Genomic DNA, 26817 nt, shown 5'->3' with positions numbered 1-26817 from the left:
GTAAACACAGAGAAACATCTAAGAACACAAGAGAAGAGTGTGACAAAATGTAGTATTTCTAATGACTGATTGTTATTTTCCGTTGAATTTATGTATCACACTGTGAAAATTTTATGTAACCTTTCAAAGTGTATTTGGCTAACTGACCTGAGTCTGACCTAGGCAAGTGTCAATGGTCTTTTGAAAGTAGCCAGGCCCAAAGACAGATAAACTCTCTGAGTAGTTTGTGTATGCAGAGGAGTTAGCCTTAGCCAGGCAAAAAGAGCAGAGGTGAGAGATTCTCTGAGGTGCCCAAACATATATCTTAGTGATAGATAATTTACTTCGGGGAAACTGTAATTTTGGGAATCAATCTGACTTAATTGAAAGTGAAATTCCTAAGGAGGGGCTTGAAAAGCCAACAAGAAATGGGTTAAAAAATCCCATGTATCAGTAGTACAGTATTCATATCTTTGAGGGAGTCTATCAAGACTGAAATGTTCCATACTTCTCAACTGTGTTCACTTACACATCAGGTTTTAACTAGTAAGTATTAACTCTGATTTTATTTGCTATTTTATTTTCTGAAACTCATTTGTGAAACATATTGTATGTCTTGTTATTAATTTTCGAAAATAAGCCTTGGAAATATTTTTTAGATTAAACATATTTAATCTAGCGTATTTCTCCGTGATTCTTTGTGAATTTACGAACCCAGGGAGGCTCATGCTACATGTGATTTAAGTGTAAAACATTAATAAGTGGTTCTGGTGAACATAACTACACCATAATAAATCCTTTGTGGTGGCAGAAAAGGTGTATTCATTATTAATTAACTAAGGTGACGCCAGTCACGGGCAGCTGTTCAGATTACTGTATCTGGGACAGGCTGGGGTGTTTGTGACAAAGAGGAAGAAAGGAGGAGAGAGAAAGTAGCCACAAGGGGAGGGGGAAAAGAGGGTAGAGAAAGCATATTTGGGCCAATACTCTTAGACATAGGAGCCCGTAAGTGGTTCAGATGTTTGATATACAAAACTTGTGAAACAATGTACCAAAAGTACAGGGTGCATAGGGGGGTGGGCCGGAGACATGTAGAAGAGACCAGTGGGACCTAAGAGCAAAATTGAAAGAACAAGTACCAAAAGTAACAAGAATAATTATTTGTAAGCCTATGGAGGCAATAGAGAAAGCTGTGTAGTGTGGTAGGAAAGGAAGGAAGAAGGTTAAGGAAAAGGAAATGGGGAGTGGGTCGAGTTGAGGGAGAGGGCAATATAGAGGGAAACAGGAGAAATGAGAAAGAAAAGGGAGAAAGGAAGGAAAATGGGCAGCACGATGGCTTAGTGGTTAGCACTACTGCCTCACACCCCCGGGGTCATGAGTTCGATTCCTGACCATGGCCTTATGTGTGTGGAGTTGCATGTTTTCACCGTGTTTGCGTGGGTTTGCTCCGGGTGCTCCGGTTTCCTCCCACACTCCAAAAACATACTAGTAGTTTAGTTATCTTCTATTAAATTGACCCTAGTCTCTCTCAGTGTGTGTGTGTATGTTAGGGGATTTAGACTGTAAGCTCCAATGGGGCAGGGACTGATATGAGAGAGTTCTCTGTACAACGCGGCGGAATTAGTGACGCTATATAAATAAATGATGATGATGATGATGAAGGAAGGGAAATGGAGAAGGGAGGAATAGGAAGCATACCTGTTTTAGTAGAAATATCAAATGTTTAAAGTTAAAAAGAAAAGATGGGTAGGGGACCGAAATAAGCTAATGGAAACATATTGTAGACACATGTGGTGTATAGAGGTTAATTTGAGCTAAACATTAGAGTAAGGATAATAAAGTGGGAACTAACTGAATGGAAACTTAAAGGGACTCGAAAATACCGCATTCCAATGTAAACACATAACAGGCTTAAGAAATTAAGAAGCAAAAAATGTGTCCACAACATATTAATAATCAAACAATTAAGTACAATTGTACAATACTAAGACTGTTTAAATAACGATTGTGTAAACATCTAAACAGTGTAAATATTTTGAGCAACTGAAACCAAGGACAATGATGGCCGTCATCTAAAGGAAGGTCTCAGATGTAAATTCGAAGGTATGGAGCAGCCACTAAGGAGAATAGAGATTGTCTCATGGTGAGGTAGCATTGTGATCACTGTGTCAGTTCACTCTTAAACATTGTGATGCCGGAGGATGCGAACGTTATGGTTTCTAAGAACTGGTGTGGGAGAGCGGTGACTCTGGAAGAATAATCAGCTTTGTGAGGAGTTCTTGTCCCTGTTCCAGGTTTTTTACAGAATGTGAGGTGTTCGCTTCAAAGATCCGTAGTTGAAAAGGAATGCCCCAGAGATACCCAATGCTGTGCTGTCACAGAATGCAGGTAACAGACTGATGATACCGGCAGCTATGAGTAGAAGAGGGAGCTAGTCCTTGGAACAATTGTGCGCCCATAATCTGTGATCAAAGTGATCAATGGAATGTCTCTGGTCAACAAAAGTAACTGTTCCTTGATACAGATAGCAATGTAGATGGACAATAATATAACATGGAGGTTGAGTAGAAGGACTAGCTTTGCATCGCCCAATGTGCCCTGTCCATGAGAGTGCCCATTTCAGAAAGGCCCGATGTGTCCTGTCCATGAAATAGTCCATTTCATAAAGGTCTGGTAGGATGTGTTTGAAGAGGTCTCCAATCAAGGACTGCAAGTCCGAAGCAGAAACCGTTTCTGACACATTCATTTTTGCAAAATCCTCTTGCATCTCTTTAAGGGATTCCACTTCATGATGTAATCATAACAGCTCTTTATCGAGTACATTTGGGAGCGACAAATCTCATCTGTTTAGGATTGTAGTGCATCAGTTCTAGTGCCAGGAATGGCTATTTCAGATTTAAAGTCATTAACGGATTTGGAAAGTTAAATGCTGCCTTAACTCTCTCCAGGACATTCATCCTAACAGCTTGTACTTGAAAATCAATTTCAAGCTCAGACGTCGACTGAGAGCTAGAATAATCGAGTTGTTCTGATGGAATGGATACGAAATCCTGATGGAAGAAATAGCAACACTTATGCTGCTGACATGAAAATGCAAGTAATTCAATTTGGCTGCCACTGATAAAACATCGAAGACGTGCCCCCAGTCCCGTGCTGACAGCACCAGTGCAGTAGGTGTGGTGTAATAAATGATTAATTATAATCGTAGTGCTGCGACAAACAGCCTGGAGTCCCCATGGAGTCCCCATTTTCCTCCAACCAGTCCTAGGCTTAGCTCTGGGGAGTTGGGATCCGCATAATAAATCTGGGCCTACCCCTAGGGGTACCAAGCTGATTTCATAGGGCTCTTCCCAACACTGGGTCTGATTGTGTCGGAGATGGTTTGCCTTTAGGGCCAAGAACTTAGCAGAGAAACCATGTGATGATTTTTTTTTTATTCTTCTGTGACATAGTCGATGTAGGAATGTGCAGTATCTTTGTAATACTTGGAAAGGCAAGTTGACTACATGGGAGAGAATAAAAAATGGAAAAGCCTCACAGCTTCCTATAAATGCACCAGGTCCTGGACTGGCAGTGAGGTACTCACATTATGCTTATTGAGGAAATCAACCAATGTGATGTAGCCATAGTTCAGTAGTGCTAAAGCACCTTGAAACCAGCAAACCAGCCAGGTGGCAGCAATGTTCTACTATCACAGGAAATGCATGGGAGAGCACTGAGTACTTGTCAGATGCAGGCAGTAGCTAAATTAATTTAAAAACAACAATGTACAGTGGAGATAAGTAGAGTGATGCCTCAGTAGGGTGCAGCAAGGCAGCAGAATGAAATACCCTTCTAATAAAGTCAGTTTTGGAAAGGAGGCTGTTAAGAGGGCAATGCAAGTAGGTAAATTATCAATCAAACCATGACAGGAAGATTAGGAAAAACAAATCTGTGTTGAGAATTTAAAACTCAGATGGGCTCCTTACATGAATGGCTGCTTATGTTCATAATTTTATTTATAATGACTGATTTTATTATTTTTTTTTATTTCACCTCTGAAATGTCCACATTCTGATGCCTTGCTTTATATGTACAAGGTATAAAGTTTAGATTTTTAAGGATTTATAACCTTACAGTATGAACATTTTTTGCCTGCCCATCATTTAAAAAATGTAATAAAGTTAATAGTTTTAACATGTAATGCACCTTGTCCTATAAATGACTTAATTCCAGGTTGTATATTTAAACTGCGGGTTTCAAAAAAGTGGAGATGTTGCCTATAGCAACCAATCAGTTTCTAGACACTTTCTAGTTAGCATTTATTTAGTACATTCCACAAAATAACAGCTAGAATCTGATTGGTTGATATAGGGAACATCTCCACTTTTTTAAACCCGCAGCTTGATAAATTTACCCTCTGGAGTGCCTTTTTTCTTCCATTGCAGTGAAACTCATACTTCCAAGACTTCTGATATACTGCATTATATATTTTATACTCAATACCAGCATTTTTGCATGGCACAATCAGCCCAAATTTCTCTGATCAAAATGGAACAGTGATTTAGGGTGGTGAATCAATTAGGGTGTGTCTGGGCAATACGAAGACTTGACCAAAATTGTCCTTTTTTTTGGAAATGTTGGGAGATATGTTAACTACTTTGCTCTTTTACTCTCCCCCAATTTTAAGAACACTGAGTACTGGTATAAAATCATTTTAAGTAAGTGAGTTCTTATGCCATGTAATAATTTGAAAAACATGTACACTATATTATAATTAAAACATTGGATTGTATAAGGAATACACACGCCCCCCTCTTCACCTCCAAACTGCACCTTGGAGCTCTATGTTATATATTATTTTCATTATTATTATTATTATTATTATTATTTTTATTTATAGGACGCCACAAATTGTCCGCAGCGCCGTACAGGGTACAGAAGGACAGTACAAGGTAGAACAGTACAATAAACAAGTAGCACTATAACTCTGGTAGCTCAAAGCACAGCTAAAAAGAAAGGCTAAGAGGGTGAGGGATATTCAGCACAGCTAATAAGAAAGCATAAAGGTGAGGGAGATTCAGTATAACAGGAAACCTGAGCCCAAGAATGTGGGCACAGCTAATAGGTTAAGAGCCACTGAAAAGGTGTAGAGAAAAGCAAAAGTGAAGTCAGCCCAAGAAGGAGGTAGGCAGAGTAGCTGGAGAGCAAAGTTAAAAGTAATGAAAACAGGAGGAGAGAAGTCCTTGCTTTGGGGAGCTTTCAATCTAAAGGGAAGGGCGGACAAACCAAAAGACACAGGCAATGAAATGGGGACAGGGTCACAGGGAGCGAGTAGGAGGAAGGAAGGGATGTGTCACTCACCAGACTGTGAGTGCTTCTTCCCGTGTGTTTAGGAACCGTGGCCGTCCACCATCCTGAGGGTCTGCGCATGCGCAGCCCTTTCAAAACCTTCAGTACCTGTTCCTTTAACTTAATTGGCTGATCAGGCAACACTCCCTATTTAAAGCACCTGCTGTCCATACCTCGTTGCCTGATCTTGGAGTCTCATTCCCCATGAGCCTCTGAAGGTGTTCCTGTGTTTCCTCGTGTATTCAGCGCTGCTGATTCCTGTGGTTTCCAGACCACTTCTACTCCTGTGGTTTCCAGACCACTTTTACTCCTGTGGTTTCCAGACCACTTCAACGCTCCTGTGTTTCATCGTGACTGTTAGCTGATTCCTATCCGCTGCCTCCGTGCCCTACAGTCTTCAGACCACTTCAACTCTCCTGTGTTTCATCGTGACTGTTAGCTGATTCCTATCCGCTGCCTCCGTGCACTACAGTCTTCAGACCACTTCAACTCTGCTGTGTTTCATCGTGACTGTTAGCTGATTCCGATCCGCTGCCTCCGTGCACTACAGTCCTCAGACCACTTCAACTCTCCTGTGTGTCATCGTGACTGTTAGCTGATTCCTATCCGCTGCCTCCGTGCACTACAGTCTTCAGACCACTTCAACTCTCCTATGTTTCATCGTGACTGTTAGCTGATTCCTATCCGCTGCCTCCGTGCACTACAGTCTTCAGACCACTTCAACTCTCCTGTGTTTCATCGTGACTGTTGCTGATTCCTATCTGCTGCCTCCGTGCGCTACAGTCTTCAGCTCATCTCAACTCTCCCGTGTTTCCTCGAGACTGCTACAACTGATTCCTATCCGCTGCTCTCCGTGCTCAACAGTTCCAGCTCAGCTCTACTCTCCCGTGTTTCATCATGGCTGCACCTGCTGGTTGCTATCCGCTGCCTCCGTGCACTACAGTCTTCAGACCACTTCAACTCTCCTGTGTTTCATCGTGACTGTTAGCTGATTCCTATCCGCTGCCTCCGTGCACTACAGTCTTCAGACCACTTCAACTCTCCTGTGTTTCATCGTGACTGTTAGCTGATTCCTATCCGCTGCCTCCGTGCACTACAGTCCTCAGACCACTTCAACTCTCCTGTGTTTCATCGTGACTGTTTGGCTGATTCCTATCTGCTGCCTCCGTGCGCTACAGTCTTCAGCTCATCTCTAATCTCCCGTGTTTCCTCGAGACTGCTACAACTGATTCCTATCCGCTGCTCTCCGTGCTCAACAGTTCCAGCTCAGCTCTACTCTCCCGTGTTTCATCGTGGCTGCACCTACTGGTTGCTATCCGCTACCTCCGTGTACCTGCAGAGTCCTGCTGGCTGCTACTCCTCAGTTCTACTCGTGTGCAGCTGCTGATCCGCTCTCCGTGCTTCTCAGTGTTCCTGCTGGTCTCTACTCGCCAGTCTGCATCGGATCTGCGCCTCACTGCTTTCATCTCGTCTAGACCATCGCTACTCTTCAGGGTTCTCCAGGAGTCCAGTTCTACATACTACTGCTTCCTGAGTATTTGTTCCCCTGCTGGTCTGCCTACCTGTGCGCTGCACCTACTTAATTACCGCTTCACCCTCCAGGGACTTCGCATCCTGCCGGCCTCCAGCCGTTCAGGTATCTCTGCACTCCTGTCTGACAGCCTGCTCCTGAACCACGGTATGCATACTTCTCATTGACTGTGCTGGTGTATTGCATATCTTGCTGGACTGAGTTGTTCTCCTCTGGAGCTTACTATCCGCTGAGACTTTTGCCATCATTGACTGTGTTATCTTTTGCCCGGATAGTTTCTATGACTTTGTATTATTGCAGTGCTGTTCAGTCATTACTATATTGTGCATGTTATTGTGGATCAAGTTCAAGGTGCCCGTGTATCCTCTGTATTGCAGTCTCTCCCCGTGCTCCTCCTCACATATATATTCAGTGGTACAACTTGCTAGAGGCAGACCACTGATTCCTGTTTCCAGTGTCACCTGTTCCAGTGTCCTCTCACATAGCAGTGGTACAACTTGCTAACGCAGACCACTGACTTCCCGGATACCTTCACCTGGATCCCATTCCTTCACCCAGACAGCGGTACAACTTGCTAAACACAGACCGCTGACTCTCATCACCTCCTCGTTTCTGTTGGACATTCCTCCTCACTATAGCAGTGGTACAACTTGCTACCGCAAACCACTGACTACCCTCACGTGTCCTTTGTCCATTCAGTTCCTCGTGTATTACTACATATATATTACCAGTGCTGCTAGTCATAGACTTTCCCGAGCATCTCTATCATCAGCTGTCTCCTGTTCCGTGATCACCCCGCTACCAGAGTACCATATTACCACCTATACTGCTCTGGTAAGCTTATCACCTGGTGATCCCTGGGTAAAGACTCCTAGTGCCCGTGACAGGATGAGAGGGAGAGATAGCCGACAAGGTGGGTAGATAAGCGGACAGGTGATAGGCTTTTAAGAAAAGGTGTTTTTTTAATTCCCATTTGAAACTGCTCAGATAGAACGAGGGAGATTGTTCCAATGAAGGGGTTATATACAAGGGAAGAGAGTGAGAGATAGCCGACAAGCTGGGTAGATAAGCGGACGGCTGATAGGCTTTTAAGAAAAGGGGTTTTTTAATGCCTGTTTGAAACTGCTGGATTTCTATAGAACACATGATGATAAAAATATCACAAAGAGGAATGAGGTCAAAACTTTTTATACGGCGGCCTTAGTGCTATAGTTGAACTTGGGCTGTCACTGATTGCTAATGCACACAGTGTCCTAAATGTGAAAGTGCAAATCATTTCCACATTCAGTAGCAGTGGAATGATTGTAACCTTGTGATGTCATGATGACCTAATTCGATCTCTCCTGCCACTACAGCTACTGGATACAATGTAATCTGGATCTAATATAAGTTTGCATGCAAGCTGCTATTAACTCCAGATAACACAAATTTCTTGAAAGTAACTATGGGAAACATGGGAAAATATATTTTAAAACATATTATTATTATTGCCTATTCTTTAATATGTAGCAAAATATATTCTATGATGCCAAAGGAAGACCCTCTATGTCATAAAAACCTACATCAAATATATTACAATATAAAATTTACTATGTACACTAATAAATAAAAGAAAGCTATTCCCAGCAGAAAACCCCAAGCATAAAATTTGCTCTGGCCATGAATAAACCATCTGGATATGACAGGGTTAAACTTTGTGACAGATCCTAAAAGTCAAAAGCTGAAGATACAACATTACACATAGTTTATTTAAACCTTAGGCATGGGCTTATCTCTTCATTTAGTAGTTAATATGAGCAACATTAACCTCTAAATTCAATTTAGCAAATACTTTGTACCATTGGTCGAACTGAAGTGTATGCAGTGGTATACCATACCGCCAATTCTCCTACTGCATTCATTGTAAACTATCAAGTTTCATTCACTTACATTACACTTACATTTTCCATTCTGCCACTTTTAAATTGCCATGCCGTCACATCTAAATTTCCACTTTTAAACTATTTGTAATGTTATTATTTCTTTTCCAGCATGATGAAAGTAAGGACTGTGCAAAATTCAGTGTTATCGACCCTAATGGAAATTATTTGATGTTTCCAAAAGCCATGGATGGAAATCAGTACAATAATGACAAGCTATCCCCCTGTTCTATCCATTATATTGGGTCTCTCCTGAAAGTCAAAAAGGATCAATGTTTCATAGGTAACCAATTTTAAATTGATATGATAATAACAATACTACTAATACACATTTTTTTCTAAGCACTCATCACTGGAGAGCTATAGAGCGGGGTTTATGAAACTAGTAGGGACTATTCTACTAATTTGAAAATAACACGATTTTTAGTTGAGTGGACCTATAGATTTTGATTACTGTTTTTTCTTTCCCAATTCTCTCTTTTTTACTTATAGTTTTCATTGTTTTCAAATTTGTGCATTATTGTCCTATCGCTAACACCATCTTTCTAGTACAAGGGGGTTTGGCACATTATAATGCTCCGTGTCTATTATGGGGTATTAACTTGCCCCCTTGTGAGGGGCTACTGCCTCCTATGTATTTATATCGGGGGAGAATCTTCCTTGGACTGCATAATATTGGTGGACACTGCAATTTAGTAAAAGGTTTTGCCAAACCAAAGTTTTACAAACCCCTCCACCACAGCAAAGCCCTGCAGATGCTCACTGTACAACATACTTGCCAACATTTGTTTTTGGGCTTCCGGGAAATGCCGGCTGGGATGTGGGCGTGCCGTGACGTAATGACGCAAAACGCGTAATTTTACAGCGGGGGTGGGGCCAAACGCAGCGATTCCGGGTGAATCGCGGCATTTGAACCGAATTCTGCATACTTCACTAGGAAGTGGGCAGATCAGGGAGATTGCCACACTCTCCCGGGAGTCCGGGAGACTCTCACGAAATGCGGGAGTCTCCCGGACATTCCGGGAGAGTTGGCAAGTATGCTGTACAAAAATGTACTAAGCCATGCAAATGATAATGGCTGAGACATAGTGAAGGGGGTATGTCAAGGAGACAACAAAGTGCAGCACAGTCACTACGTAAATGTAAACATTTATTTGGACTGCCTGTGAAAGTAGCAGAAACATAGGGCACAAAGTTGACATTTTTAATATATTTTTCTAATGAATATCAAAGGGTTAATCTTATGTGCTTATTTTTAGAAAGTGACAAGCCTATATGTGGCAATCAAATAGTGGAAGATGTGGAACAGTGTGATGTAGGGTATAAAGACAATGACCCTTGTTGTTATGGTGCCAACGAAGGAGAAGGTTTGCAGTGCACTTTAAAGCCTGGGAAACAGTGCAGGTATGTTATCTCTAAAAGGGAGAATAGACACATGAAAAAAGAGATTTTATAAACACAGTAGGATTCAGATTTTAAATGTAAATATGTAAAATTTGTCAGACATAATGTTATAAATGTTTGAAAGTTGGTGTCAAATGTTATAAAAAGAAAGGTATGCATTTCATGTATTATTTAACCAGTTTTACCTCTAATAATATAAGTTTTATTCACTGTATGAGTCTTTTATTACACCTATGGTAAATAATTAGCACCTCCACATAGCTGATATAAGCACTTGATTAGGCACTTCCAATTTTAGAGATATCACAAAACATTTTATTCATATAATGGTATCTTTATAGCGAGGCATGCTTGATACAAATCCTAATGTTACATTGCTTTGTTTACTTATTGCTTATTTCCTCACTGTAATAATAGGAGAAATTTACGGGAGCAATTGTGTGCCTCCACAATGTTAGGATGGCAAATGTTATAAATCTTCTTTCATTTTATGTTTGTGGAATCTGTTTGATTTAAGTAATGACTTTAAAAACAAGTTCTGTGGCAAGAGCCCGCTACTGCTGAAGCACACGCGAACAACTTCTTCCTTTTTATGTAGTTTTATTGTCAGGATGGTAAATTTTTTGACACCGTACAGATTTCACAGCAATACTTGGAGACCCTAAACGCTAGCTATACATAGACCAGCTCTCTCAAGACCAGCCAGCTTACCCAGCGTTGATCTCAGTGCACAAATGATATAAATAAGCTTTTATACCTGATACTCCTCCCCCAGTCTTAGCTTGATGGACAGGTGACACACCCACCTTCTCTTTAAAGGGAAACGCCCATCACTGGCTCTGTAATTCAAACAGACACACCCTGTCTGTTTGCTGAGAGGAAGGATTTCAAGTCATGCAAGTTAAACCAAATTTAAACTATTGCTTTTCATACATAGGTCTTTACATTCAATCTAGGTGCATTACTGCACAAATGTTTTACTCTACTTCCCTGCTTTCTCTGCATATTGCCAGCTAAATGCCTCCTTTTGTTACATATCCCTCCACCTAGCGTCTCCAAGTAGGGGACGCGGACTTCGCGAGGAGTGCATATTTTCGTGACAACGCATCTGCATTTTTGTGTAGAATCCCGGGTCTATGTTCTACTGAGAACTTGAAAGGTTGCAGTGCCAAGAACCAGCGGGTTACCTTGGCATTTACCTCCCGGTTGTTCTGCATCCATCTCAATGGTGCATGGTCTGTTATTAAGGTGAACTCTCTGCCTAGGAGATAATAGCGCAGAGCTTCTGTAGCCCATTTTATGGCGAGACATTCTTTCTCCACAGTGGCATATTTTTGTTCCCTTGGAAGCAACTTACGGCTTAGGTACAGGACAGGATTTTCTACTCCATTCTTCTCCTGTGACAAGACTGCACCTAAGCCAACACCAGAAGCATCAGTTTGGAGGAAGAACCTTTGGGTAAAATCCGGTGCTTGTAGAACTGGGGAGGAACAAAGAGCTAACCGAAGATCAGACCAGGCGGTTTCTGCAGAGTCAGACCAGGTTAATCTATCTGGACAACTTTTTTTTAACATGTCCGTTAGTGGAGCAGCTTTAGTGGCCAAGTGGCTTACAAACTGCCTGTAGTAACCTACTAAGCCTAAAAAGGTTCTTAACTGTGACTTTTTCTCTGGTCTTGCCCAAATTTTGACTGCCTCCACTTTGTCTAGCTGGGGTTTGACACGCCCTCAACCAACAACATACCCCAAATATTTGGCTTCTCTCATGGCTATGGCACATTTCTTTGGTTAACTGTTAACCCTGCTGACCTTATTGAAGCTAAGACCGCCTCAACTTTGGCTAAATGTGATCCTCAGTCTGGGGTATAAATCACTATATCGTCCAGGTAAGCGGCTGCATAAGCTGTGTGAGGTCGTAGCAATTTATTCATGGCCCTTTTGAAGGTGGCAGATGACCCATGCAATCCAAAGGGTAGGACTTTATATTGATAGAGACCATCAGGGGTGGAAAATGCAGTCTTTGGCTTGGCCGTGGAAGTCAGGGGAACTTGCCAATAACCCTTTGTTAGATCAAGGGTTGCAAATAATTGCTACCAGCAAGATTTTCCACTAGTTCATCCACACGTGGCATTGGATAGGCATCAAACTGCGACATACTGTTTAGGCGCCTAAAGTCATTGCAGAACCTAATTGTCCCATTGGGTTTCGGGACAAGCACAATGGGACTATTCCACTCACTAGTGGACTCTTCAATCACATCTAACTGGAGCATCTTCTCGACCTCCTTTCTCACGTCCACCCATCTGGCTTCTGGAATACGATACGGCTTCTGCTTTACAATGACTCCTGGCGCAGTGACAATGTCGTGTTCGATTAAGGTAGTGCGCCCAGGAATGGAAGAGAAGACATCCCTGTTCCGGCGAATCATTTCTTCAGTCTGTTGTCTCTGCTGAACGGACAAAGCTGGCTCTATGGGCACTTTAGACTTTTCAATGGCAGTACTCATGACCTGAGGAGAGGTTTTCTCATCATGCCAAGGTTTAAGGAGGTTAACATGACATATTTGCTCCTCCCTTCTCCTACCTAACTGGCAGACTCTGTAATTGACAGGACCGACAGCCTCTAGAATTTCATATGGACCCTGCCAATGGGCGAAAAGTTTGCTTTCCTGGGTGGGAACCAGGACTAGGACCTTGTCCCCAGGCTTGAAAGATCGAACAACAGCACTTTTATCATAACTTTTTCTCTGTCGTTCCTGAGCCTCTTTTACATGTTGCTGCACAATGGGCCCTATCTTTTCTAGCCTCTCATACATTTGGGACACAAATTGTACCAGATTTGGCTCCCTGGGACCTTGCTGCTCCCACCCTTCTTTTAACATATCCAGGATACCCCTGGGCTGTCTCCCAAACAATAGCTCAAAGGGACTAAACCCTGTTGAAGCTTGAGGTACCTCACGGATGGCAAACATCAAATAGGGAATAAGAGTGTCCCAATCTTTTTTCTCTTGAGTCACTGCTTTCCTGAGCATGTGCTTTAATGTGCGGTTAAAGCGTTCCACCAAGCCATCTGTTTGTGGATGGTATACAGAGGTGTGAAGCGCCGTAACCTCTAGCAACTGGCACATGTCCTTCATCAGTTTAGACATGAATGGAGTACCCTGATCTGTGAGAATTTCTTTGGGTATTCCCAAGCGTGTAAACATCAATATAAGTTCCTTAGCTATGGTGCTGGACTTTATGTTTCGTAGGGGAATTGCCTCTGGATACCTGGTTGCATAGTCAAGCACCACTAGTATATATTGGTGCCCACGTGCAGATTTTTCCAGGGGCCCCACAAGGTCCATAGCTATCCGTTCAAAGGGAACTTGTACTATTGGTATTGGAATGAGAGGCGCCCTGTACATGGGTTTGGGACAGGTTCTCTGACAAATAGGACAGGACTGGCAATACTTTTTCACTGCCATGTGTACACCGGGCCAGTAAAACCTAAACAGAACTCGTTCCCGTGTTTTATCCTCCCCTAGGTGTCCCCCACAGACATGTGTATGTGCTGCTTTTAACACTAGGGTTACATGGACCCGAGGAACCATTAATTGTTCTACTTTATCCCCCTGTACAGTAGCAACTCTATACAGTAAATTATTTTTAACAATAAAATATGGTATACCTTCTGCAGGCTGGGCGGCTTTTGCTACCCCATTTACCTCAGTCACACTTTTGAAGGCATGTTCCAAAGTGGCATCATTTAGTTGGTCTCCAGCAAAGTCCTGCAAAGGAAACAAAATTGGTATTGCGGACCAGTCCGTATCCTCACTTACAGGCAGGGTTGGGCTCATCTGCGACATCACCGACCAATGCTTGGTTGGACTGTCCATGTTTCCCCGCAGGTGGATGCTTTTGTGGAACTATTGCTGTGACTCCCAGGATGGCATTCCGGTTTGGCGGTTCCCAAAGATCGATGTCCAGATGTTGTGGATTCTTAGGCAGTTCCTTTAAGACCGGGCTTCCGACCGTTGCATCAATTGCCGGCATGTCCGGCCGGATCCGTTCACCGAGGACATCATTAAACAGTGGGAAGTCTCGCCCCAAAATGAGTGGATATGGGAGTTTAGGTGCTATGGCAGCTACCACCATAATAGTTTTGTCTTTGAGTGTGACTGGTAGTATTGTTCTTTCATACTCCTCTGTGGTGCCATGTACGCAAAGAACCTTCACCTTGGGCAACCGAGAAGTTATGGTTTCGGGTAAGGCAGAGCTGGAAACCAATGAAAGTTCACTCCCGAGTCAACCAAGGCCAGAACAAGGTTTTGGTTGATTAGCACAGTCACCCGGAACAAACAAGGACTTCCTGATGTGGGACTCATGGTAAAACAGCTTGGAAAAGCAGGCCCAATATGTGCCACGCAACAGTCCATGGGTTCCGGTAGTTTAGGACACTCTGCCTTAAAGTGGCCTGGCTCACCACATTCAAAACACTTCAGATTAGACAGCTTTGCACCTGGCCCTCTGTCCGTAGCAGTTTTGCCATTAGGTCCTGTAGCAAGGATTGTCAAACCTGGCTTTTGGCGTGGCAGCGGCTTTGGCACAAATGCAGGTTCTTTAGTCATTTGTTGTAGCGCACAAAACCTTTCTACCATGGTGGCAAGCTCTTCATAAGTTTGTGGGTCTGATTGCAGAACCCACCTTTGCAAATCGCGGTTCAGCCCCCGGATGCAGTGATCTATCGCCAGAACTTCAATAATCCGAGAAGGCGAATTCTCCTCAGGCTGCAGCCATTTCTTTAAAATTTTAGAAAGCTCAGCCACTTGCGCTCTGACCGGTTTTTCTTTAACATAGCGCCATTGGTGATAGCGCTGGGCTCGGCCTGGCCCGGAAACTCCAATGCGAGCCAATATCTCAGACTTTAGGCACAGATAGTCAGAGGCCCGTTCCTCATCTAGATCCATATAACCTCGCTGAGCTTCACCAGTCAGATATGGCGCCAGCCTCTCAGCCCAATCTTTAGGAGGCCATTTTGCCCTTTTTGCAAGTCTCTCAAAGGACACCAGATACGCTTCTATGTCATCACCTGGTGACATTTTCTGGAGAACAGGACCAAGTGGTTAATTTCTGTCATGTCTCACCTGGCTTAACTCTTCTCTTAAGAGCCTTGTGTTTTCCACATGTGCCTCGGCAACTCGTAGCATCTGAGCTTGCTGCTGTTGCTGCGCAGCGGCCACATTCACGAGAGTTCTCAGTACTTCCTCCATGTTGACGTCTGCGCGTGTTGGGTAGCGGAAACTTGCTTCCCGGAGTATCCCACTCCTGACACCACTTGTGGCAAGAGCCCACTACTGCTGAAGCACACGCGAACAACTTCTTCCTTTTTATGTAGTTTTATTGTCAGGATGGTAAATGTTTTGACACCGTACAGATTTCACAGCAATACTTGGAGACCCTAAACGCTAACTATACATAGACCAGCTCTCTCAAGACCAGCCAGCCAGCGTTGATCTCAGTGCACAAATGATATAAACAAGCTTTTATACCTGATACTCCTCCCCCAGCCATAGCTTGATTGACATGTGGCACACCCACCTTCTCTTTAAAGGGAAATGCCCATCACTGGCTCTGTAATTCAAACAGACACACCCTTTCTGTTTGCTGAGAGGAAGGATTTCAAGTCATGTAAGTTAAATCAAATTTAAACTATTGCTTTTCATACATAGGTCTTTACATTCAATCTAGGTGCATTACTGCACAATTGTTTTACTCTATTTCCCTGCTTTCTCTGCATATTGCCAGCTAAATGCCTTCTTTTGTTACAGTTCATTACATTTCACCTTTAATAAAAAGTGGGTGTAACTTTTATGTGTTCATGTCCCCCTACAGTTTTTTTCTCTCCTGTGTGTTTATCAATTCCTTTCGAGTTCTTGTTTTCTAATTCTTCCTTAATGAATATCTGTCAGTAGTAGCTATTTCTTCTTTGCAGCTTTCCAACTCCATTATCCAACTCATACTTTTTTGCCACAGCTCCGATTTACCTACTATGTTTACTCTAACTATATTAGCACTGGCACACAGCAGTTTCTGCTGGCCATATACATTACCATTACATATAGCCGCGTAGTTGTTTATGTAGAAAAAGACATATCATCATCATCTATTTATATAGCGACGCTAATTGCGCAGCACTGTACAGAAATCTCACTCACATTACCAGTCCCTGTCCCATTGGAGCTTACAGTCCAAATTCCCTATCATATACACACACACAAGCTTGTTTTTATTGCATTGTGAGGACCCATGTCTGGGACATCGAGTATAGGGACACCCCTTTCCTAATGTCCTGTCGACAGAATAATCATAGGGGTTTGTGTAGGAGCGGTTATCACCAGAGTTACCACATGATACATTGACTTTGCATAAACTACTGACATGGACTGCAAGATGGGGAAAGTTTCATGTATTTTGACCGTCTGAGGACATCCACATTTACACATATATAAATTAATAAATAATAACAATAGGGAATGTTCCATGCCCGCTTACACCGACACCTAGCTATGGAGGTTACAGCCCTGATCAACCACAGTGCATCATTTCAACAAGTTTGATCCCTCTTTAAAACTGTTATGCGGTTCTTTATGCAGAATTTCACCCCCCAACCAGTTCCAATCTTTCACTATGGATCGTTCAGCCATGAGGCACACAACACAGTCACGCTTTCCGGGCACCTGGCATGTCTGTATAAACTTCATCAGGTGTTTCTCCACAGCTTGGACCTCCTGTCTGCCACAGGTTTACTCCACACTTCTTTGCAAACTTAAAGGAAGTAGAGTGGTCTATTACAGCTCTGTAAAATACAGAGAAGGCAAAGTTATTTTGCCTTGCAAAACTGTGTGCTACAACTATCTATGGGAGCTATGGCTGGGCACTGGTCCAGTGTTGCCAGGTCCATACAATGCCTCTTTTCTGATGTGGAAGTGTCGACTGAATGCTTAACCACTTGTTCATCTGTCATGGGGGATTGCTCATCATCTGACATGTCGCTGGGCCGCTTTTGAAAAGAAACAGATATGTAAATGACCGAGGTAGAAGTCAAAAGCATATATATATATAGTGGAAACAAGCGCTCAAATTCAGTGATACAAAACCACACACCCTGTCACGAGCAGCACATAGAGAGACTCTCTCCCAAGGGCCCAATGTCAATCCTGTATTTAAATCCTATAGCGCTCAGTGGCAGAACATATAACCACACATACCAAATAACATAGATCCTCCACTGATATAACTGCAACCACCGGCAGTGCCTGTGCCCTGGTGCCCCAGTCTGTCTCCTTAGTTTTAGCAGGTGTGTAACTTGTTATATGCTGCTATAAAATCTATCTCACGAAGGTGATCAATTGATTCTTCCTCAGAAGTAGACGACAAACAACTTTTCATAATTGGCCTCCGGGAGATCCCACAGGGGAGGTGGGATCTCCCGGAGGCCAATTACGAAAAGTAGATTTTATAGCAGCATATAACAAGTTACACACCTGCTAAAACCAAGGAGACAGACTGGGGCACCAGGGCACAGGCACTGCCGCTGGTTGCAGTTATATCAGTGTCCAACGCTGGAGGATCTACTACTACTACATCTCATATACGGACTACATTACCCAGCATCACTTGCGGTTCTCTGATTGAACATCGAGATTACCAACAGCGCTTACCATCGGGCGGTTGGATTTGTATTCAGGAATACAGCTCTTCCAAACGGATGATACATCTTCTACAGCCCTTGGAGGACTGGTTTACCGTGTGGAGTAACATTATCATCTAAGTTTGAGTCTACAACGGTACTTTTTAATATATAGGTTTATTATTACTCTATGGATCAACGCTATATCCAGCTTTTAGCCCATATATAAAAATATATATAATTAATCAGATCATCCCAAAGGGGATTTTGCTGCAGGTTAGTAAGTGCATGAATGTAATCAAGTTCTACACAGTGTACGTTTCAATTATGTGGGAAACCACATGTTTTTACATGTTATATGTTATTTAGTATGTGTGGTTATATGTTCTGCCACTGAGCTCTATAGGATTTAAATACAGAAGTCAAAAGCATATATCAGACACGAGATTTCCTAATTACCGTCCAGATCAATGCACATCTCATACAAATTCTTGCCTTTGTATGCAGCCAGTCTGCCACTCTTGAGAGCCACTAATAGTTTGCTGATCTTGGCGAGTTGGAGGGTACCTTCTGGGATACTTCCTGATGTCGTGCCCAAGGAAGTCTGCCAACTGATCCAGTTCTGTGTCATTTATATTGAGGACCTTTGAGAGAGTGGCAACGTGCTTTCAAAGCTTCATGGATGACAGTGTTTTGCATACAGTCATATGCAATCGGAGCCTCTGAAGTGTAACAAGGCAACTGGTCTGGCAAACATGTAGACATTTCGTTAATCTACTCCACATTTTTCACACTTCTCTCAGAGAAGTTCCATTGCACCTTGCATGGCTGTTGTCAGCATGATGGGGATTTTTCTCTCTCATTTTCCTCGGATTTCAATGCGAATTAAGTGTCGGCAGAGCTTTCTCTCAACCTCGCAAAGCACTAGGGCCACATCTTTTTGGAGTGCCAAAGTATGTCTTGAGGAGAAGGTAGTCAGCACATTTTGGAAACTTTCCCTAACCTTCTTCGATTGAACAAGATCACCTGTGAGAGGGTGACTTTTGCAAGCAGTGCCCAGTGGTTAACAGTAGACTTGGTGGATAGACTACTTCGGTAGGCTTGCTGCTTCTCATTGAGGTACAACTGCATCTTTTTCACATCTTCTGTGAAAGGTAAGAGCTGAGGCATGTTCCACTTGGACTCCTTAAGAGTTTTCATGTCAGCCGATGAAATCAACTCCTTCCACCTCGCCTCATATATCTTCCTGAAGTTTCGTGTTTTCAACCGCAGCAGTGCAGTCCTTCATTATAGCTCGGCACTCCACAATGCTCGCTATCTTTTGCAGGCCATGCCCGACCTTCAGTGCCAGTGAGGACATCTTAAATGTACCTGTATCCTCGTCATAGTCAGCGACCAGCTTCACAGCATCTACTAAGTGCAGAAAGTTCAATGGGGTGGTAAATTCTTCCATCCTTTCCAAAGAGGTAGCTTTTCTGGCCTGTAGCAGTAACCTTCCCATTTCTCTAAGCTTCTGACGGATGTACTCGTGCCTGCTAACATCTGAAATGACTCGGTTGAAGAGATGCTGCCCCATCTGCATGATGCATCAGTCATTTCTGACTGTAAGACTTCATCCTGCGTCATGTCGCTCAAGAGCTTCCAAAAGCGACCACTGATGTCAGGTGGAACAGGCTGAGCAAAAGCACACAGTGACTTGACTGTGTTTTTCCCAGGTGTGAGCTTGTTGCCCCTTCATCATCATCATCAACATTTATTTATATAGTGCCAGCAAATTCCATAGGGGTTTACAATTGGGAACAAACAGTAATAAAACAATACTGGGTAATACATACATACGTAGAGGTAAGAAGGCCCTGCTAGCAAGTTTGCAATCTGTGGGACAATGGCTTGATGCACAAGGGTAAGTGCTACATCAGATTGAATATTTGTCCAGCTAGAATGCAAAGTATTTAGTGGGCTGTATGCGCAGTCACACAACTATGTTGGTCAGAGGGTTGTTGTCTTGTGTTAGCTGTGTAGAGGGTGGTAAAAGGGTAACCTAGGGAGTTTAAGAGGGTGGACGAGGTAAATTATAAGGTCGTCTGAAGAGGTGGGTTTTCAGAGAACGCTTGAATGTTTGAAGACTAGAGGAAAGTCTTCTGGCGCGAGAGCGTGAATTCCATAAAATGGGTGTAGCCCGAAAAAAGTCCTGTAACCGAGAATGGGAGGAAGTGATGAGAGTGGAAGAGAGAAGCAGATCTTGTGCAGAACAGAGGTGTCGAGTTGTGTTATTTTTTGAGACAAGTGAGGAGATGTATGTTGGTGCAATTTTGTTGATGGCCTTGTATGTTAGTAGAAGAATTTTATATTGGATTAGTTAAAAAACAGGCAACCAATGTAGAGACTGACAGAGTGACTCAGTGTATGTAAAATGATTTACAAGGAAAATCAATCTAGCCGTCGCGTGCAAAATAGATTGTAGGGGCTCGAGTCTGATTTTGGGAAGACCAGTAAGGAGGGAATTGCAATAGTCGATGCGGGAGATGATGAGTGCATGAACTAAAGTTTTGCAGTGTCTTGTGTGAGATATGTATGTATTCTGGAAATATTTTTTAGATGTATGTAGCATGGTGTAAATATAGAGTTGATGTGGGGAGCAAACGATAGCTGCAAATCAAGGATTACACCTAAGCAGCGAGCTTGCGGGGTGGGATTTATGGTCATGTTGTCAATAGAAATAGAAATATCAGGCAGTAAGCATCGGTTTAGCTTTCATCTCCTCATGTGTATTTCTTTGCAAACAAACTATGGCAGGCTGCACAGTGCATGAAGCCTTCAGCATCCATGTTTTTGTCTAGAAGTTTGCACAGGACCAGAACTCCATGGCCTGTTCTCATTGTCTCAGTATTGTGTGCAAAATTGCCCCTATTGTGAAGATGTGCCGATCGCAGGCACCTTTCTTTCGAGTGCTTGGGGAAGTTCATGGCCCTTGTTGCGGTGAACATACTCCATGTGCCGGACTATTTTTCTCACAGTATCGGTAGTAATGCATTTTGTTATATGCCCTGGATCCATCACTGTTTCTGGATTGCATTTTGACAGCTGCCGAAAGGTTGAGAATGGTCGTACGTACGTACGTACGTACGTACGTACGTACGTACGTACGTACGTACATACGTACATACATCTCATCTCTGGGTACCTGCACTTTGCTTTGTTGGTGGGCAATGGGGCATCACCGCTGGTGTCTTAAACGTTCACCTCTGAAGTGTCAGGGGCATACTCATCTCCACTGCTCTCCGGGTTATAGTGGGAGCCACTGATGGGCTCTATCATGCTCCACTGTCACAGATTTTTATGCTGAGTATATCAAAAAGGTCCCTGTCTTGATTAGCCTTGGAAAGCTTTCATGGCCTATCTGTTTATCTATTTCATTATTAATTCTCACTACTTCATTATTGTTGGGATGTAGTTGCCAATGAAAATGTCTCCATTAAGAATGGTGACACCATACTGTCATTAAAATGTCAATGAATGACATGGGGTTTTCCCATGACCTCAGTGAACCCAGCACTGAACACCCTATGCGGCAGGGGTCTTAAGTACAGCCGTTATTAAAAATGAAAAAAATGAATTTACTATGTTATATCCTGTTTTAAGTCAGTTTAAAGCAAGTGTTTCTGAAGAAGAGGATGAACCCACTGTAAATCAATACTTTGGCACCAGACTGATGAAGGGTGGTATCAGAAGTACCTAATGGTGGCCCCTGATTGGTAGTAGTAAATTTCGGCAGTCAGATGCACCAGACCACCGACAAACAGGGGGTAGAATGTCCCATTGGCTAGCAACGGGTCACGGGTCTACTGTGTGTGCAGCATAAATCCGTAAGTCTGAGTCGGCCAGGAGGACAGGCATCCATCCCCGGCATGTATGGACATGCAGGGATGGCGCCTGACATGGTCTTTTCCTCTGGCTGGCTGAAGCTGTGGTTTCTGGTGATGGCTGTTGTCTAGCAGCTGTGGTCTTTTCCTCTGGGCTGGTTGTGCAGGTGTAAACCCTGAAAACTGTAGTTTAGCAGCTCGACTACTCTCGGCCATCTACCCTGTCCAGATACATCCTTGCTACAGGCACTTCCTTCTCCAGTCCATCTGCCAATTTAACAGTGCAACCCTGCAATACTGCAGCAGGATCAATAAGGTGGGGGCTCACTACAGTTATGGATGCCCCCCAGTCTCTAAGTCCATCTCCCTGCAGGGGTCTCACTTGCACCGGCTGCAAGTTCCTCCACATGTTTTTGAGAGGTCTTTTGGACACACAGGTGACTCTCTCTGCTGAGTCACCTTTAGACACGCCACACTCCATTGGGTTGGCAGGGGTGGAAACAGTCTCTACTGGCTCACCTTCGCCAGTTAAGCAAATCAGCCGGGCCCCAGGACTCCGATTAGGGGCATGAGTCTAGGGTGCGGGGGGCTGTGGGACAGTTCATCCTTAAATGGACAGTTTTCCAGCACCTGTAGCACTTCCTCTCCAGCCTGGGCTCCGATGATCTCTGATAATTTCCAGCCACAGGGTGGGGCGGTGGCTGGCGGTTGGTATCGGAAAGGTTAGGTACTTGCTATCGGGGTGAGTAGAAGAGGGGTGTCCCCCTGATTGTACAGTCCTTTGGGGTTGGCTGCTGACATGGCGCTTCTGCCAGTGTGGCCTCTCTGCCACATACTGATCTGCCAACTGGGTCACTTTTTCCAGGGTTGCTGGGGTATGGTCCAATACCCACTCCTTCACCTCTGATGTGCACCAGCGGTAATATTGCTCTCTGCAAATTAAGTCCACTAATTCTTCCCAGGACTTGGTGTCAGATCCAGTAATCCATTTTATTGTCAACTGCCGCAGCTGGTTGGCAAATTCTTCATGGCTGATAGGGGTGCTTTTAGCCAAGTCCCGAAACTTCTGCCAGTAGGTCTCCAGGGTAATAACATAGCGCTTAAGGAGGGCCCATTTTACCACGTCATAGTCCGCACAGTCCTCTGGGGCCATTCCGCGATAAGCTTCCACTGCACGACCTTGTAGCGTGGGAACCAGAGACTTTACCCACTCCTGTTTGGGCAAGTCATGGAGGCCACTAGACATTTTGAACACCTGCAAATGTCCATCAATATCTCCAACAGTGTCATCAAATTTGGTAAAGTGGAGAGAGCCCAGTCTGCGTGCAGCAGATGACTGTTTCACAGCTCTGCCTCAGTTGTTTTGTTTCCCAGGGGCCCCAGCTGCTGCATTAGTACAGAAAAGTTACCCTCATCACGCTGTTGAACTTGCATCACTGGTTCACTTTGTGGGAGGTGACTGTCACTGGTAACAGGTGTTGAGTTCTGGGAAGTTACTACAGGTGCCGCTAGGTTTGACATTACCGTCTCCTCCTGGACACTGTCAGCTTCCTCATCTGCTGACCCGTACTGCGCATCCCAGGCCTTCAGCGCCTTTTTTATTTCGCTCCTTGTCGCTGTATAAGGAATTTCTAAATTCTTCGCTTGGCACAGTATCTCAAGGTCCGCCTTGGACATTTTACTGTACTTAAACATCCTGTGCATTCTCCGGGCTGCAGTTATTCCTCTCCTCAATTACTCGGCTCTCCTGACTGGTGCACGAAAAGCCACCTGGGGTTATCCCACCACTTGCCACCAAATCTGTGAGAGGATGGACCGCCTATGCTACACTGTCTGTTGTTGCTGGGAACTGGCTGGGCTTACTTTGTCACCGTTCCCTTTTGTTATCCCAAATGTGCCCTCTAACCGAATTAGGAGGGGCTTACAAATGCTGCCACCACTGGACTCCTTAGGACTCCTTACCGGCATCCAGCACCGGGTTCCTTCTGGGTAACTGTCACTGCTAGGGTACCCCCTCGCTGGTACACATGGGCTGGTACCCCTGACCGCTTACTATGGATCAGGGTGCTGTGGATGGATCCCCCCTGACCTATCACACTGGCCAGAGCTGCTGGGTAGCGGGCAGCGCGGTGGTGCTGGGAAGCTGGGTCCAAACCTCAGACAGCTGGAAACGGATTAGATTTTAAGTCTAATCTGTAGGTCACAGGATTTTCAGCGAGGAAGGTGTTTTCAAGCAGGTCTTTGAAGCAAGTGATGTTTTTTTTGCAGTTACACTGATTGAAGGTACCAGTGATCAGGTCAGATGGAACAAGAATGATACATTTTAGTGTACAAGGTCTCTCTTTTTATAGAGTTTGGACACAGCCTCACAAGGTAAGCCAGCCCCCTGAGGTCTGAGTTATTTTTAGTATCAGAATACAATAAATGTTTCCCAAACATGGATTTGCATGCAATGCAAAGCTAACAATATTTACACTACTCTGTTATGTGCTAAAACTTGATGCTTTCCAGACAGCCAGGCAGTGGCCCCCTGCTGGGTATACAGGCTAAACAGGTGTTTGTCACTTCACTTAAAGACTTACTTAGCATTTCCTGCTATAAACAAACAGACTTCCTCTAGCAAAGTTACAAACCCAAATAATGCCACTTCCATACAAAGCACATCCGAATGTAGCACGATAAGTGCATTTCAAATTATACATTGGTGCCTGCACTTCTGATTAAAATACATTTCTACAATAAATTATTTCCACACGATCCAGCCACAAATAAGTTATTTGTAAGTTATCCAGTCACAGTACATAAAACCGACCAAATAATAAAAAGCTTACAACTTTATATCACATTAAACCTTAACTAAAACTAACTAAGCACACTTTTTAGTTCATATCATATATACACATCTAAAATAAAAATCAGATTATCGTCCCTATTCACCATCATTTACAGTGTTATCCTCAGTCATAACTAGCAATAGATACAAATATTATGTGATCCATCCAACATGCATATACTGTCCTTCATCATCTTTAATATATTACACATTTAAGTCCATTCAGCCACACTATGCAACGTTACAATATATCAGTTTCAATTCACTATAAACCTTTAACCTTGTGACCATTTTCCTAACACACACGCATACCCACTTGTTCACTCTCCTTAAATAGTTTATCAACCTAAATTCCTCAACTAATCTCCTCCACCATGTGTAGTTCTATACCACCTTTTATTTGCAATCAAGTCATACCGATCCACCCAATCAAAATTAAAACAATCAAACATGAAATAGCACCCCTGCACAAGACACCAACAACATGCAACCAATACACACATACAGTTCAGACAAAAATTAAGATACCACTCTTTATCTACATTTATTGAAAGTACATTCAATATATCCCCCAATACACACACTAAGGTATTACCATTATTCCACAATCAGCACTCCTAACCTGTCCATGGAAACAAAAGATGCATGTACACCTCCAATCCTGATGTGTATGCTTTCAGAACAATAAAACTAGTTGACTTCACTACAATGTCACCAATGCACTGTGTCCACCACCTGCACATCGCCATCATCACAAATGTACATTGTCCTCCACACAACCTTTATGTACACATAAAAAGCAACCATAAAAATGGCACATGTACATTGGTATGATCCTAATCACCATGTGCATCTAACCACTAATGAGGACACTAGCTCTATGTGGAAAACCACATGAGAATTGAAATACCCTTTGCTATCGAATGAATCATTAATCACTGAGGAAGCCATAAACTTGTGGTGAAATACATCTGGGAAAATGTAAACTATCAATTACTCCTGAAAAAGTTTGCACACCACTGGGTAAATGCATTACACTGTGAATTTTGCAAGTTCCCGATATTCGGCGACTATGCAGGGGTAATTTAAAATGGCAATGTCTTTAACCTCAAAACTTGTGTACAAATGAAATTACAACAAGTGTACAAATGAAATTACAAAACAAAAAAAAGAAACCACAACAGTTTAATAATCAAGGCAAAGCCATATGTATTATATGAACTCCACATTCAGCCACACAATACGCACATCGGTATGTGACATATACCTGGCGTATCTTGCAACTGATGTCGAGTGAAACGTGTGCGACTCTGCGTGTACGGCAAATTTTATACACTTTCTCCTTTCACACTTTGTGTATGATTTGCTTAAAACTCTGCATTAGGCCCTATGTGTTAAAGAGCTCTAGAGAGAGAATGTGCATTCACTGAATATATGCAACATTGCACTGCTAGAAAAAGCAAAACTATTCAAACCATGGGGTAAATGTATCAAAGTGCGAGTTTGCCAGAGTGTTTCAATTGCGGCTAATTTACCCGCGAGTTTTGAAAAAAAAACCTGAATAGAGCTTACGCAAGTAACGTAGATCATTGCGTATGCGCAACGCTACTTGCGTAAGCTATAAGAGCTTGTGATTTCACTGCTTTTTTGATTTCAAGTGCTGTTTTTGTTTAAAGTGTGGAGTTAGATCCAGTAAGGATTGCTGTGCTGTGCTGAGAGAGTGATATAGTTTGGGGAATTATTCTGTGTGTTTATTGAACGGGATTCGTTTTTCTGTGTGTTTATTAAGTGTCCCTTTTTTCTTTTCTTTTCTCTTTTTTTTTCTTCTCTCTGTTAGAGCTAGTGGGTGTGGTTTAATTGCATAGTTGATACAGCTGGTTAGTGCAAGCTCTATTTAACAAGAGGTAGCAAGCGATTTCATTGAGCTTGTGATTTCACTGCTTTTTTGATTTCAAGTGCTGTTTTTGTTTAAAGTGTGGAGTTAGATCCATGAAGGATTGCTGTGCTGTGCTGAGAGAGTGATATAGTTTGGGGAATTATTCTGTGTGTTTATTGAACGGGATTCGTTTTTCTGTGTGTTTATTAAGTGTCCCTTTTTTCTTTTCTTTTCTCTTTTTTTTTCCTTCTCTCTGTTAGAGCTAGTGGGTGTGGTTTAATTGCATAGTTGATACAGCTGGTTAGTGCAAGCTCTATTTAACAAGAGGTAACAAGCGATTTCATTGAGCTTGTGATCTCACTGCTTTTTTGATTTCAAGTGCTGTTTTTGTTTAAAGTGTGGAGTTAGATC

At 43.1% G+C, this 26817-nt stretch overlaps 1 protein-coding gene across 2 annotated transcripts in view; it reads left to right on the top strand.

Moving 5' to 3' along the window:
* LOC142147572 (disintegrin and metalloproteinase domain-containing protein 10-like) overlaps window positions 1-26817 on the top strand; it is a 133868-nt gene that overhangs the window by 82573 nt on the left and 24478 nt on the right. For both annotated transcript variants that reach the window (XM_075204729.1, XM_075204728.1), the window contains 2 exons: window positions 8872-9043; window positions 10020-10164. In XM_075204729.1, the coding sequence (XP_075060830.1) occupies window positions 8872-9043; window positions 10020-10164 (317 nt within the window). The remainder of the gene's footprint in view (window positions 1-8871; window positions 9044-10019; window positions 10165-26817) is intronic.

The sequence above is a fragment of the Mixophyes fleayi genome, chromosome 1, assembly GCF_038048845.1.
Source record: "Mixophyes fleayi isolate aMixFle1 chromosome 1, aMixFle1.hap1, whole genome shotgun sequence".
Classification (NCBI taxonomy): domain Eukaryota; kingdom Metazoa; phylum Chordata; class Amphibia; order Anura; family Limnodynastidae; genus Mixophyes; species Mixophyes fleayi.
This window is presented reverse-complemented; position numbering and strand designations above follow the sequence as displayed.